The sequence below is a fragment of the Hyla sarda genome, chromosome 10 (assembly GCF_029499605.1).
Source record: "Hyla sarda isolate aHylSar1 chromosome 10, aHylSar1.hap1, whole genome shotgun sequence".
NCBI lineage: Eukaryota > Metazoa > Chordata > Amphibia > Anura > Hylidae > Hyla > Hyla sarda.
This window is the reverse complement of record NC_079198.1, coordinates 57,872,003-57,886,736: the sequence shown is the minus strand read 5'-3', so window position 1 is coordinate 57,886,736 and position 14,734 is coordinate 57,872,003. Positions and strand designations below refer to the sequence as shown.

Sequence of the window (14,734 nt, the reverse complement as noted above, 5' to 3'; positions counted from 1 at the left end):
TGTATCACAGTGGTTAATTTTGCTCATCAACACATAGTCATTAATGCAATCATATCTAAGCCTTGGCAACAAAAGTAAGTACACTGCTACAGCCTCGTCGTGGTAAACCAAAAAAGTTGAGAGCTTGTGCCTAGTGTTATATTCAGAGATTGTCTTTGGGAAAAAGACGTATGAGTGCTGCCAGCATTTCTGCAGCAGATGAGGGGTTGGGGCGTCAGCCTGTTAGTGCTCAAACAATACGCCGGACACTGTATTCAATTGGTCTGCATGGCTATCCTCCCAGAAGCCTCTTCTAATGATAATGCACAAGAAAAAACCCAAACAGTTTGCTGAAGACAAGCAGACTAAGGACATAGATTACTGGAACCATGTCCTGAGGTCTGATGAGACCAAGATAAACTCATTTGGTTCAGATGGTGTCAAGAAATTAGAGAAGCAACCAGGTGAGGAGTACAAAGACAAATGTGTCTTGCCTACAGCCAAGCATAGTGGTGGAAGTGTCATTGTCTGGGGCTGCATGAGTGATGCTGGCACTGGAGAGGTACATATTATTGAGGGAACCATGAATGCCAATATGTACTGTGACATACTAAAGCAGGGCATAATCCCCTTTTTTTGAAGACTGGGCTACAGGGCAGTATGCGATCATGATAATGTCCCCAAATACACCTCCAAAACTACCACTGACTTACTAAAGAAGCTGAGAGTAAGGGTAATGGACTGGTGGAGCATGTCTCCAGTACTAAACCCTATTGAAAATCTGTAGGGCATTCTTAAATGAAAGGCCTCTAACATTCACCAACTCCATGGTGTCAACATAAAGGAGTGGAAGAGGACTCCAGCGGCAACCTGCAAAGCTATGGTGAACTCCACTCTGGGCCCAATTTTTACATTTCCGTTTCGCCCAGGGGTGTACTTACTGTTAGTTGCAAAGGAGGAGACATAAATGGCTGTGTAGAGTTATTTTGAGGGGACACAACATTAATCACTTTTATACAGGCTGTGCACTAACTACAGTACATTATAGCAGAGTATCATACATAATAAAATATTTATAAAAATGTATATACGCACACACACACCATATACACAGCACCAGAAATGCAAAGCCCAGAAACGTCATAGTTTATTACGAAAATTGTACATAAATTGATTGTACATAAATAATTATTGGAAATATATTGGAAAAAATGACACAATGTCATTAAGGGTATACACCAACTTAAAAGTATTTTAAGTAACTTTCTTGCACCAATTAATTTAAAGAGTACCTGTCACCTGTATAGTGTTCCTTGGGTAATTAGCAGACACTTTCCCATTCACTTGCTTTAAAAATGATCAACATAAATATGTTTAAAATGTAATAGAAAAAATGGCCACTAGTTTGCTCTGTTCTGTTCCCTGCCGCAATAAATACAGTGAGTTTGGTCTCCTCCCAGCCTGGCAGAAGTCCAAACTCAGGAAGTGTTTCTCTGCACTGAGCTTGATTGACAGCTGCAAAGAGCTTCACTGAAACATGCCAGGAGCATCACTGAAAAATGCACAGAGCTCAATGTCTTCTATTCATCACAGCACTGCAACGATGCGAGAGCGGAAGTGGCCCCCACCAGGCTTCAGTGATGTCATGCCTGCTGGGAAATGCCCACTTTCTTATGCTGGAAGATTACACTGAGCAAGAAGAAGATTACACTAGCCTGTCTCCAGATCTCAACCCATAGAAAACCTTTGGAGGGAGTTGAAAGTTCATCACTGCTCTAGAGGAGATCTGCATGGAGGAATGGGCCAAAATACCAGCAACAGTGTGTGAAAACCTTGTGAAGATTTACTGAAAACATTTGACCTCTGTCATTGCCAACAAAGGGAATATAACAAAGTATTGAGATGAACTTTTTTTATTGACCAAATACTTATTTTCCACCATAATTTGCAAACAAATTCTTTAAAAATCAGACAATGTGATTTTATTGATTTTTTTCTCATTATGTCTCTCATAGTTGAGGTATACCTATGATGAAAATGACAGGCCTCTCTCATCTTTTTAAGTGGGAGAACTTGCACAATTGGTGGATAACTAAATACTTTTTTGCCCCGCTATATAATGAACAGGCTATATGTGCAATTTATAGTGGAATAAGCACATATTGCATATAAGTAGATGCCATATTTTAAATAGTATGACAAACCTCATCACGTAGCTTCATGTGTATCCGTCCCATTGCTATTCTATGTCTAGGTTTGCAGCACTGCAAACTGGGTAAACTTGGCTAAAAGGCATGTTTATATAGACAAAATCTGTTTTTTGGGGGGGATTTTTGTAAACATGCCCTATCAAGTAAAATAAAAAAGGAACCTTCCATCACGAGCCACAGCTGTCAGCTGTTGCCTGTGTAGTATCAATGCACAAACTGCATCTAACTCTTATGTATTTAAAGCGTATTTGTCTGTAAAAAAACTTTTAAAAATTGTGCGTGCATTTCGATAAAAATACTGTCTAAAAAAAATACACTTCAGATTAGTGTCTATGTGATTTTATTGCTCTTACTGCTGCTATTGAGCCGCAGTGAATTTTCTTAATAGAAAACAAGTATTTCTTATTTTCTCTTTTTCAGGGCCAGTACCAGAGCTTGGTTAGTTTTTAGCAGTACTTACATAATTACTTTTTTTCCTTACTTTTCTGGCCAGTCACAGGTCTGTACCTATTTCTCTACACTATGCCATGACATAGTGGAGGACAAAGTACACTAGAAGGAAAAGTCTGACACTGTGCTAAGGGATGATACAGTATTGCAGATGACATGTGTGGGGAGAAGAAGGATATTGATGTACTGGGTTTACAATGTGTTATGTGAGCAAAAACAAAAGAAACCACAGCCGTATGGCAAGAAATGGGTTACACTAAGCATTGTTCTGGTGTTAATGATGATGACAAGCCTGCAAACTAAACAAAATGGGGAGGGAGTTATTACATTCAGGTACATTGGTACATTTAAGAAATTAAGCATATCCTTTTAAGATTCACCCTAATAATAAACATGGCTGATTCTCCATCTTTAATTCTAAAGCTAAATGTATTTATTTCACTGTGATTTAATAGGTGATAGATTTTAAACAGTTATAAATAGTAACCAATTATTATCACAATATAGGAATTATATATTTTTTTTATTCTTGTAATGCCTGCTGCTAAATCCATGTCATTAATGTGTGTTTGTATCCCAAGGAAACTTCACGCTGAAGTCTTGCATGTTCATCTTATAGATCTTGTCAAAATATTCATTTTGAGCCACCGTAAAATGATTTTTCCAGTCACCAACTATTCCTGTGGAGAATCAAAAGAGACAACAATAGTAGAATAGTTTGTAAGGTTGAAAAAGATAAGAGTCCTAAAACACTTCTCTGTTTATCCAGAGGAAGGCAAAAAAAAAAAAAAAAAAACATGAGGCTGATGCCAATTGCCCCATTACAGAGGAAAAATTCCTTCCCAATCCCTATATGGCGATCAGAATAAATCTCTGGATCAACATTCTATCCCCATAAATCTACTATCCATAACCTCTAATGTTATCACTCTCAAGAAAAACATCCAGGCCCCTTTTGAAATTGTTTTGTGTTTCAGACATCACAACATCATGTGGCAGACAGTTCCAAAGTCTCATTGCTCTTACAGTAAAGAATCTCTGTGATGATGGAGAAACATTCTTTCCTGTTGAAGTAGAGGATGCCTCCCTGTCATAGTTACCGGCCTAGGTATAAAAAGATCACTAGAAAGATCTCTATACTGTACATTCATATATTTGTACATTGTAATCAGATCGCCCCTAAGACGGCTTTTCTTCAAACTAAATAACCCCAAGCTTGATAACCTGTCTTGGTCCTGTAATCCTCCTATACCATCAATTATCTTTGTTGCCCTCCTCTGCACCCTCTCCAGTTCAGCCATATCTTTCTTATAAACAGGTGCCCAAATTGGACACAATACTCCATATGTGGTCTGAGATTTATACAGAGGCAAAACTATATCCCTAAAACTATGTCACAAGCCTCTATCCCCCTCTTGATTCATCCCATGACTTTATTAGCCTTGGCAGCCACTGCCAGGCACTGATCACTAAAGCTGAGGTTACCAGCCACCAGTAACCCCAAGTTTTTTTCCGGTAGAAGTTTAGAAGTTTTACCTTAGCACATAATTACACATTTTGTTTTCATGGCCTAAGTGCATAACTTTGCATTTCTCCACATTAAACTTCTTTTGCTATGACTGTACCCAAGCCTCCAGCTTCCCCAGATCCTTCTGTAATATTATGTTATCATCCTCTGGTGATCCCCTTACCCAGTTTAGTGTCATCTGCAAATTTAGAAATTCTAATTTGTAATCTCTCTACAAGGTCATTAATAAATATACAGAAAATAAGTGGACTTAGTACTGACCCCTGCGGTATCCCACTTGTAACTGTCAACCATCCAGAGTAAGTTTCATTGGTTTTTACCCTCTGCTTCCTATCACTGAGCCAGTTGCTAACCCATTTAAATATATTATCCCCTAGTCCCAGGATCCTCATTTTATGTACTAACCTTTTGTGTGTGGCACAGTATTAAACACCTTAAAAAAGTCCAGATATATAACATCCACAGCTTCACCCCGGTCCAATTTATAACTGATCTCCTCATAGAAGCTGATCAGATTAGTCTGAAAGGACCAATCCTGCATAAAACCATGTTGTTGCTGTGTCAGGTTATTTTCATTAAGATATCCCAGAAAAGCATCTCTCAGAAAACCCTCAAAAATCTTATCCACAGATGTTAAACTTACAGGCCTATAATTCCCAGGATCCATTTTTGACCCCTCTTTGAATATTGGTACCACATTTGCATAGCACCAGTTCTGTGGAACAATCCCTGACATTATAGAATCTTAAAAAATTAGGAATAAGGGTCTATCTCGCATGGTACTTAATTCCTGCAAAACCCTGGGAGTGATGCCATCTGGGCCCGGTGATTTGTGTGTTTTTATGTTACTAAGGTGGCACTGCACTTTTTCTTGGTTTAAAACAGTGAGATATGATGGAGAATTTACTTTGTCTCCTCCCCTGTTATCTGACATTGGATTTTCCTCTTCCTCCTCCACCATTACACCCAGATTATTTTGTTCACACGTATGCACTGAGCACAGCTTCTAATCTGCAGTTTCAAATCCTGCGCATCAAATCTGCGCAGGATCCTGTATGTGTGAACGTACCCTAAAGGGGTATTCTGGTGGAAAACTATTTTTTTTAAATCAACTGGCTCCAGAAAGTTAAGCTGATTTGTAAATTACTTCTCTATGAAAATCTTAACCTCTTAAGGACGCAGGGCATACCTGTACACCCTGCCCCCTGTCCCGGTATATAACGTGGGGTCACACCGTGACCCCACGCCATACCGGGTCGGCCCCAGGGGGCTAATAGCGTGCAGCACCGATTGTCGAAAGTGAAAGCTTCCCGGGAGCTCAGTCAGGCTGATCGGGACCATTGCGGTGAAATCGCGATGTCCCTATCAGCTAGAACGCGAGTGGAGGTCCCCTTACCTGCCTCCGTCACGTCCGATCGGCAATTGATTGCTACAAGCCTGAAATCCAGGCTTGAGCAATCGACCGACAATGACACTGATCTTTGTCGTGTCAATGCTAGGCAATGATCTGTGTAGCAGATCACTGTGTGCATTGTATTAGCCACTGGGGGGGGCTATAACACTGCAAAAAAAAAAGTGTGAACAAAAAGTTCATAAAGATGATTTAATCTCTTCCCAAATAAAAGTAAGAATCACCCCCCTTTTCCCATTTAAAAAAAAAACTGTGTAAATAAAAATAAACAGCCCACAAAGCCCCCAAAAGTTAAGAAATTATGTTTTTTTCTTCAATTTTGTCGCACAATTAATTTTGGTAAAATGACTAATGTCACTGCAAAGTAGAATTGGTGCCGCTAAAAATAAGCCATCATATGACATTTTAGGTGCAAAATTGAAAGTGTTAAGATTTTTAGTATATTATATAAGGTTCCTATTGTGATAAAAACATGTTTTACCTTTTCTCATAAATGGACTTTTCTCATGATCCATATAACCAGCTGGAAGGAGAGTGAAATTAGACATAGTGTTCTCTTTCATATTATTAAAAGAAACATTTTCAACTACAGAATCCACTTCTTTGTCCTTTAACTCCTTTCCAAGAAATTTACAAAGCTTTACCACACTTCCTCGCAGGTCCTGTAGTGAAAACAGGAAGAGAGAACAAGGCATGACATAGTTTACAAACAGAAATTTTATCTTAAAATGTTTGTCACTTTCTGTTTTCTAATTGCGCTTATATCCAAGTTACTTTAGAATCAGAGTTGAGCGAACTTTACAAAGGTTCAAAATAGAAAAAATAGTAGCTCACTATAGCGGAAAAACATTTCCAAGGTGACTGGTGTTGCCTATACCCTAAATAGGCCTAAAAATATGTGGAAAATTATTTATATAATAGAATTATATAATATGAACCAGTCCTTAAAGGTACGTAAAAAGAAATTATATTTTAGTTAGTCTTATTATTGAATAATTGAGTCTTGCACAAGAACCCTGCGACAAATCTCTACAATATCTATATATATTTCATAAATTATTCTCATTAATTATTCTATGATATGTTTATAATCTATTCTTCTTCTGCTTCATATCTATTTTCTTTTTATGTACCTTTAAGGATTGGTTCATATTCTATAATTCTATTCCCGGTATATAAATAATTTTACAAAAGTTCAGTTCGGTGGGTTTGACAAACTTTAAAAAAAAAAGTTTTGTACAGGTTCTTTGAAAAGCAGCAATGAAATAAGTCTCAAAACTCATGTATAAGGCCAAGTTTCCACTTTTTATTCTTATGGCGTTTTTTGGGGGCAATTTAAAAAAAAAAAAAAAAAACGCCTGAAAAACTACCACTGAATTTCCCTGCATTTTGTTTTCTATTCTGGCGTTTTTATCAAACTTTTACAGACGCCATTTTTTTGGCGTAAATGATGGAAATAAAATCTAACTTTTGTTGACATATTATAAGAATGTCTAATCTGTAATTTGATGCCTTTTGGAGATTTTTCCATCATTCCTCGGGGTGCCCAAACTTTTGATCCCCACTGTATATAACCATTTGGGACATCATGCTGCTTTTATATACATCAACAACTATGTATCTTCCATTCAGCTTAACTTGCGTTATTTTATTTTTAAACTTTATTTTTATTTGTGTCCATTCTATTTGCCCCATAATTTATATTTTATTGCACATTTTATTTCATTCATCTAACGATCACCCCTTTTGTTTCCATCTTTGTCTTTTCTTATATATAATTTTTATACAAAAAGTTTTTATGCCCAATATTTTTTATAGACCTCTTGTTTTAATCTAGTCCAGCCTGTTGTATTACTACCACTCTGATCATTATTATTGCGGAACATTCTGAGGAGAAGTGGAGCTGAGGAAGGCATTAGTGAATGCCGAAACGCGTTGTCCCCAATACTCAATAAAGCTATTCATTGTCCTGTGCTGCCTGAGTATGAAGGGAGAGATTCATCAAAACTTGTGCAGAGGAAAAGTCGACCGGTTGTCCATAACAACCAATAAGATAACTTCTTCTACCTTCTGAAAATAAAAGAAGCAATATGATTGGTTCCTATAGGCAACTGGTCAACTTTTCCTCAGCTACAGTCTTGATTTATCACCCCATAGTTACTAAAGACGAGTCTTTAATCCATGTACTTACTTTGATTGTAAGATTTACAGCTGACAAATATTTTTGGTTCCTTAACCCCTTCAGGACCAAGCCCATTTTGGCCTTAAGCACCGGAGCGTTTTTTGCACATCTGACCACTGTCACTTTAAACATTAATAACTCTGGAATGCTTTTAGTTATCATTCTGATTCCGAGATTGTTTTTTCGTGACATATTCTACTTTAACATGGTGGTAAATTTTTGTGGTAACTTGCATCCTTTCCTTGTGAAAAATCCTAAAATTTGATGAAAAATTTGAAAATTTTGCATTTTTCTAACTTTGAAGCTCTCTGCTTGTAAGGAAAATGTATATTACAAATAAAAAAAATTTTTATTCACATATACAATATGTCTACTTTATGTCTGCATCATAAAAGTGACGAGTTTTTACTTTTGGAAGACACCAGAGGGCTTCAAAGTTCAGCAGCAATTTTCCAATTTTTCACAAAATTTTCAAACTCACTATTTTTCAGGGACCAGTTCAGGTTTGAAGTGGATTTGAAGCATCTTCTTATTAGAAATACCCCACAAAAGACCCCACTATAAAAACTGCAACCCCCAAAGTATTCAAAATGACATTCAGTCATCATTTTAACCCTTTAGGTGTTTCACAGGAATAGCAGCAAAGTGAAGGAGAAAATTCACAATCTTCATTTTTTACACTCGCATGTTCTTGTAGACCCAATTTTTGAATTTTTACAAGGGGTAAAAGGAGAAAATGTATACTTATATTTGTAGCCTGATTTCTCTCGAGTAAGGACATACCTCATATGTCTATGTAAAGTGTTCGGCAGACACAGTAGAGGGCTCAGAAGGGAAGGAGCGACAAGGGGATTTTGGAGAGTACGTTTTTCTGAAATGGTTTTTGGGGGGCATGTTGCATTTAGGAAGCCCTTATGGTGCCAGAACAGCAAAAAACCCTCACATGGCATACCATTTTGGAAACTAGACCCCTTGAGGAACATAACAAGGAATAAAGTGAGCCTTAATACCCCAAAGGTGTTTCACGACTTTTGCATATGTAAAAAAAAAATTTTTTTTCACTAAAATGTGTGTTTCCCCCCAAATTTCACATTTTTCCAAGGGTTAATAGCAGGAAATACCCCCCAATATTTGTAACCACTTCTCTTCTGAGTATGGAGGTACCCCATAAGTTGACCTGAAGTGCACTATGGGCGAACTACAATGCTCAGAAGAGAAGGAGTCATATTTGGCTTTTTGAGAGCAAATTTTGCTCGGGGGGCATGTCACATTTAGGAAGCCCCTATGGTGCCAGAACAGCAAAAAAAAACACATGGCATACCATTTTGGAAACTAGACCCCTTGAGGAATGTAATAAGGAATAAAGTGAGCCTTATTACCCCACAGGTGTTTCACGACTTTTGCATATGTAAAAAAAAAAATAATTCCACTAAAATGTGTGTTTCCCCCCTAATTTCACCTTTTTGCAAGGGTTAATAGCAGAAAATACCCCCCAAAATTTGTAACCCCATCTCTTCTGAGTATGGAGGTACCCCATAAGTTGACCTGAAGTGCACTATGGGCGAACTACAATGCTCAGAAGAGAAGGAGTCATACTTGGCTTTTTGAGAGCAAATTTTGCTCGGGGAGCATGTCGCATTTAGGAAGCCCCTAAGGTGCCAGAACAGCAAAAAAAAAACACACATGGCATACCATTTTGGAAACTAGACCCCTTGAGGAACGTAACAAGGGGTACAGTGAGCATTTGCCCCCCACTGGTGTCTGACAGATCTTTGGAACAGTGGGCTGTACAAGTTTTCATTTTCATGGACCACTGTTCCAAAGATCCGTCAGACACCTGTGGGGGGTAAATTCTCACTGCACCCCTCATTACATTCCGTGAGGGGTGTCGTTTCCGAAATGGGGTCACATGTGGGTTTTTTTTTTTTTTTGCGTTTGTCAAAACCGCTGTAACAATCAGCCACCCCTGTGCAAATCACCTCAAATGTACATGGTGCGCTCTCCCTTCTGGGCCTTGTTGTGCGCCCCCAGAGCACTTTACGCCAACATATGGGGTATCTCTGTAGTCGGGAGAAATTGCGTTACAAATTTTGGGGGGCTTTTTTCCCTTTTACCTCTTGTGAAAATGTAAAGTATAGGGCAACATCAGCATGTTAGTGTAAAAAATAAAAAATGTTTACACTAACATTCTGGTGTAGACCCCAACATTTCCTTTTCATGAAGGGTTAAAGAAGAAAAAGCCCCCCAAACCTTGTAATGCAATTTCTCCCGAGTACAGCGATACCCCATATGTGACCCTAAACTGTTGCCCTGAAATACGACAGGGCTCCAAAGTGAGAGCACCATGTGCATTTGAGGCCTAAATTAGGGATTTGCATAGGGGTGGACATAGGGGTATTCTACGCCAGTGATTCCCAAACAGGGTGCCTCCAGCTGTTGCAAAACTCCCAGCATGCCTGGACAGTCAACGGCTGTCCGACAATACTGGGAGTTGTTGTTTTTCAACAGCTGGAGGCTCTGCTTTGGAAACAGTGGTGTACCGGACGTTCTTATTGGGGAAGGGGGGCTGTGTAGGGGTATGTGTATATGTAGTGTTTTTAACTTCTTATTTTATTTTGTATTCGTGTAGTGTAGTGTTTTTAGGGTACAGTCACATGGGCGGGGGATTACAGCGAGTTTCCCAGCGCAAAATTTGCTGCATCTCAAGATGCGAGAAACCCACTGTAAAAGCCTCGCCCATGTGAATGTACCCTGTACATTCACGGGGGTGGCGGGGCGGGGGGGGGGGGGCTTGGGGGGGTTGCATCAGCTGTTGCAAACCAGCATGGTCTGTTAGTGCATGCTGGGAGTCATAGTTTTGCAACAGCTGGAGGCACACAGGTTAGGAAACACTGAGTTAGAAACAGACAATGTTTCCCAACCAGTGTGTCTCCAGTTGTTGCAAAACTACAACTCCCAGCATGCCCAGACAGCTGAAGGGCATGCTGGGAGTTGTAGTTCGGCAACATCTGAAGGGCCAGATGTTGCTGAACTAAAACTCCCAGCATGCCTGGACAGTCAGTGCATACTGGGAGTTGTAGTTTTGCAACAGCTGGAAGAGCACAGATTGGAGACCATTATACAATGGTCTCCAAACTGGGGCCCTCCAGATGTTGCAAAACTACAACTCCCAGCATGCATGGTCTTTTAGTGCATGCTGGGAGTTATAGTTTTGCAACAGCTGGAGGCACACAGGTTAGGAAACACTGAGTTAGAAACAATGTTTCCCAACCAGTGTGTCTCCAGCTGTTGCAAAACTACAACTCCCAGCATGCCCAGAAAGCTGAAGGGCATGCTGGGAGTTGTAGTTCGGCAACATCTGAAGGGCCAGATGTTGCTTAACTAAAACTCCCAGCATGCCTGGACAGTCAGTGCATGCTGGGAGTTGTAGTTTTGCAACAGCTGGAAGAGCACAGATTGGAGACCATTATACAATGGTCTCCAAACTGGGGCCCTCCAGATGTTGCAAAACTACAACTCCCAGCATGCCCAGACAGCCAAAGGCTGTCTAGGCATGCTGGGAGTTGTAGTTTTCAGACTCCTAGAAGCAGCAGTGAAGATCTTCACTGCTGCCTCTGAGGACTACATACTTACCTGCCGGTCCCGTCGCTGCTCCTCGGTCCTGCCGCTGCTCCTCGGTCCTGCCGCTGCTCCTCGGTCCCGCCAGGTAAGTCCGCCGGTCCCCACGTGTTCCCCCCGTGTGCCGCAGGTCCCTGCGAGCCCCTGCAGCCTTCGTCCCCCGTTCTGCCCGACTTCCAGGGGCGGGCAGTGCGGGGGATCTGAACTTTCACCCCAGATCACTGTGATTGGTCCACATGGACCAATCACAGTGATCGCTGACCAGGACCATCAATGGATGGTCCTGGGGGTGAAGCAGAAGTTGTCCCCTGCTGGAAACAGCGGGACTTCTGCCAGTTAACCCGTGCGATGCTGCCGGGATGCGCGAGCGCACTGCACAACCCGGCGTTTATATATGCCATTCTGCGGGAAGGGGTTAAAGAAGCATTCCAGAATTTTTTTTTTTGTGTTAGTATAGTGCAGCAAAGGATACTGGGACCCCTCCCCACAATCTCTGTGAAAGTTATTTTCAGAATGCTGGGTTTGGGCGGCCGTGGTCGTGTTATTTCTATGAGAAGGGGCGTGATGTCAAGACCACAGCTGCCCAAAACCAGCATTCTGAAAATAACTTTCAGAACACCAGGTGCTCCACGGAGATCATGGGTCAGTCCCAGCGGCGAGACCCCCTGTGATCAGACATCTTATCCCCTATCCTTTGGTGAAGTACCCCTTTAACCACTGGAAGGTTTGGAGAGTCCGTTTGGTGATCACATGACCAAGTTACTGTAATAAAAAGTATAGTCTCAGATTGAATCAGAAAATGAGAATGAACAGCACAACACTACCACAAACTTACCAGGAAGTCAATGAGTAGTTTTATTGCAGGGATAGAATGGTTACAGATTACAAGCAACAGCATTGGGGGAGATTTATCAAAACCTGTCCAGAGGAAAAGTTGCTGAGTTGCCCATAGCAACCAATCAGATCGCTTCTTTCATTTTTGAAAAGGCCTCTGAAAAATGAAAGAAGCGATCTGATTGGTTGCTATGGGCAACTCAGCAACTTTTCCTCTGGACAGGTTTTGGTAAATCTCCCCCATTATTGACAGTTGGAATGATAGAGATCTCAGGAATTATAAGGCAAAGGGGGTGTCCTATGACAGTGGTTTTACTAGTGAGATGGCCACTGACTTAGAATTGCTGGCTCAGCTGTTTCTGTAACTCCCAAATACCAGAATGCACAGGGATGCACAGGACTGAATAGTTTGTTTTCTTTTTTTTCTCCAATTATTTTCCTACTTGATGCCATAGAACCAGTTCCCCTAGTTGGGATTGCAGAGATTGTACTCATACAGGATTAATCAGACATATCTGACATATCCTGTGAATATACTATAAATGTCCTAGTTAAACCCCCTGGGGAAAATACACAGGAAAAGGTAGGGGAAAATTAGTTTATGACTGTTTTCTCCTCATCTAAACTGTTTTATATTAAGGATTTACCAGCTTAAGATCCTCATAGGTTTGGAACATAAAGTTGTCTTTTCCCTGCAGTTCCAGCCATCCCTTGATGTGATTGAACCAGGATCCATACAGCACTAGAAGAGATAAATTATGATAAACTAATGACTTATATTCACTATTTAAACATATGGAATGTCGCATTAGCTTTCACTACTCACCGTCCTTGGATAAGAAGTATTTAATAAAAGTATCCATACTCTCTGGTTCTCTGTAGAATGCACTCATTTTGGCAAAATAATAAAGGGATACTGCAATATCCTTAGGATTTCTGATTGTATAAATGACCTTAAAAAAAACAAAAAAAAACAACAAATATATTAAATGGAAAAGTATTTTAGTTCAGACAGTAACTCACTTATAATCAGATTATACATATCATAGGCCAGAAAGACACTCTTATACCCTTCTCTTACAGAGGAATTCAAATTACAAGAACCCTTCTCCCAAAGTTCATCCTTATCATCTGAAACATGACATGAATTATCAAATTGTATGAAAATAAAATATTGTATCAGCTTAGTAGAGTCCTCTAAGTCATAAGGAGTCTACTTTCTGTTTTTCTTCTGCTCCTTTTTTTAGCTCAAGGCTGATTATAATTTGCCACAAAAACTAATGGAAATCCTGCTGATCAGCTGTTATGTCCCTCTGTGTGTCCTCATAGACAGCATCTTCTCTCCCCCTCTGCCAGTCTGTTGGTTTCTTAGTTTATATTTATTATAATAGTTTTTGACTTATGTTATCTATTTAAAGGGGTACTCCGGCCCTGAGACATCTCATCCCCTATCCAAAGGATAGGGGATAAGATGTCTCACCGTAGCTGTCACGCCCCCTCCCGTAGACTTGCATATCGGGGGCGGGGGGTGACGTCACATGGGGGCAGAGTTGTGACATCATGATACTCCGGCCTCGCGGTCGCCACCCGGCTGTTTGTGAGCTGGCACTGCAGCGTGCAGCTCAAACAGGTGGGTGGCAAATACAAGATTGCGGAGGTCCCCAGTGGCGAGACCCCCACGGTGAGACATCTTATCCCCTATTCTTTGGATAGGGGATAAGATGTCTCAGGGCTGGAGTACCCCTTTAAACCCACTTTCTCATTCATACAGTGTTCTAGAATTAATAATATCAGGGGAAAAGTCCCTGAACATAAATTACCAAGACAGAGAAAATGCAGCATTACACAAGAAATAATTGAAGGGTTGACCTTGCAGGATTTCCTAAGCACTGAATTTTTAAGCACTGAGGAATCCCTGTAAAAAAAAAAAAAATTATTATTTTGGTGAAACTTCTAATACTTAAATGGGCACTGTTAGATATAAAAAACATTTTAAATGTTCTACATCTTGGCAAAACAATAGTTTTTCTAATATACTTCTTTAAAAAACAATTCATATTTATCCCCTTAAGGATCAAGCCCATTTAACTTTAAGGACCAGGCCAATTTAATTTTTTGCGTTTTTTTCCTCCTCGCTTTCTAAAATCCATAACTCTTTTATATTTACATCTACAGAACCATATAAGGGCTTGTTTTTTGCGCGACCAATTGTACTTTGTAACCATAAAATGTACGGCAAACCCCCCCAAAAATTTTTTAGGGACAAAATTTTAATGAAAACCACAATTTTGCACAATTTGGAGAGTTTCGTTTTCACACTGTACACTTTACGGTAAAAATGACATGTGTTCTTTATTCTATGGGTCAATACAATTAAAACGATACCCATGGCTAGATACTTTTATATTTTTGTACCACTGAAAAAAAATCTAAAACTTATTGTACAAAATCAGTAATCTAAAATTGCCCTATTTGACCACCTATAACTTTTAAATTTTTCCGTATATAGGGAGGTATGAGGG

General features: G+C 39.9%; 1 protein-coding gene across 3 annotated transcripts in view; it reads right to left on the bottom strand.

Annotated features, from left to right (window-relative positions):
- Positions 1-972: 972 nt before the first annotated feature.
- Positions 973-14,734, bottom strand: part of LOC130294084 (sulfotransferase 2B1-like) — a 110,906-nt gene continuing 97,144 nt past the window's right edge. For all 3 annotated transcript variants that reach the window (XM_056543502.1, XM_056543503.1, XM_056543504.1), the window contains exons 4-7: positions 13,039-13,165; positions 12,860-12,954; positions 6,060-6,240; positions 973-3,319 (exon numbers count right to left, since the gene is read on the bottom strand). In XM_056543502.1, coding sequence (XP_056399477.1) covers positions 3,198-3,319; positions 6,060-6,240; positions 12,860-12,954; positions 13,039-13,165 — 525 coding nt within the window. In that variant the 3' untranslated portion in view covers positions 973-3,197. The remainder of the gene's footprint in view (positions 3,320-6,059; positions 6,241-12,859; positions 12,955-13,038; positions 13,166-14,734) is intronic.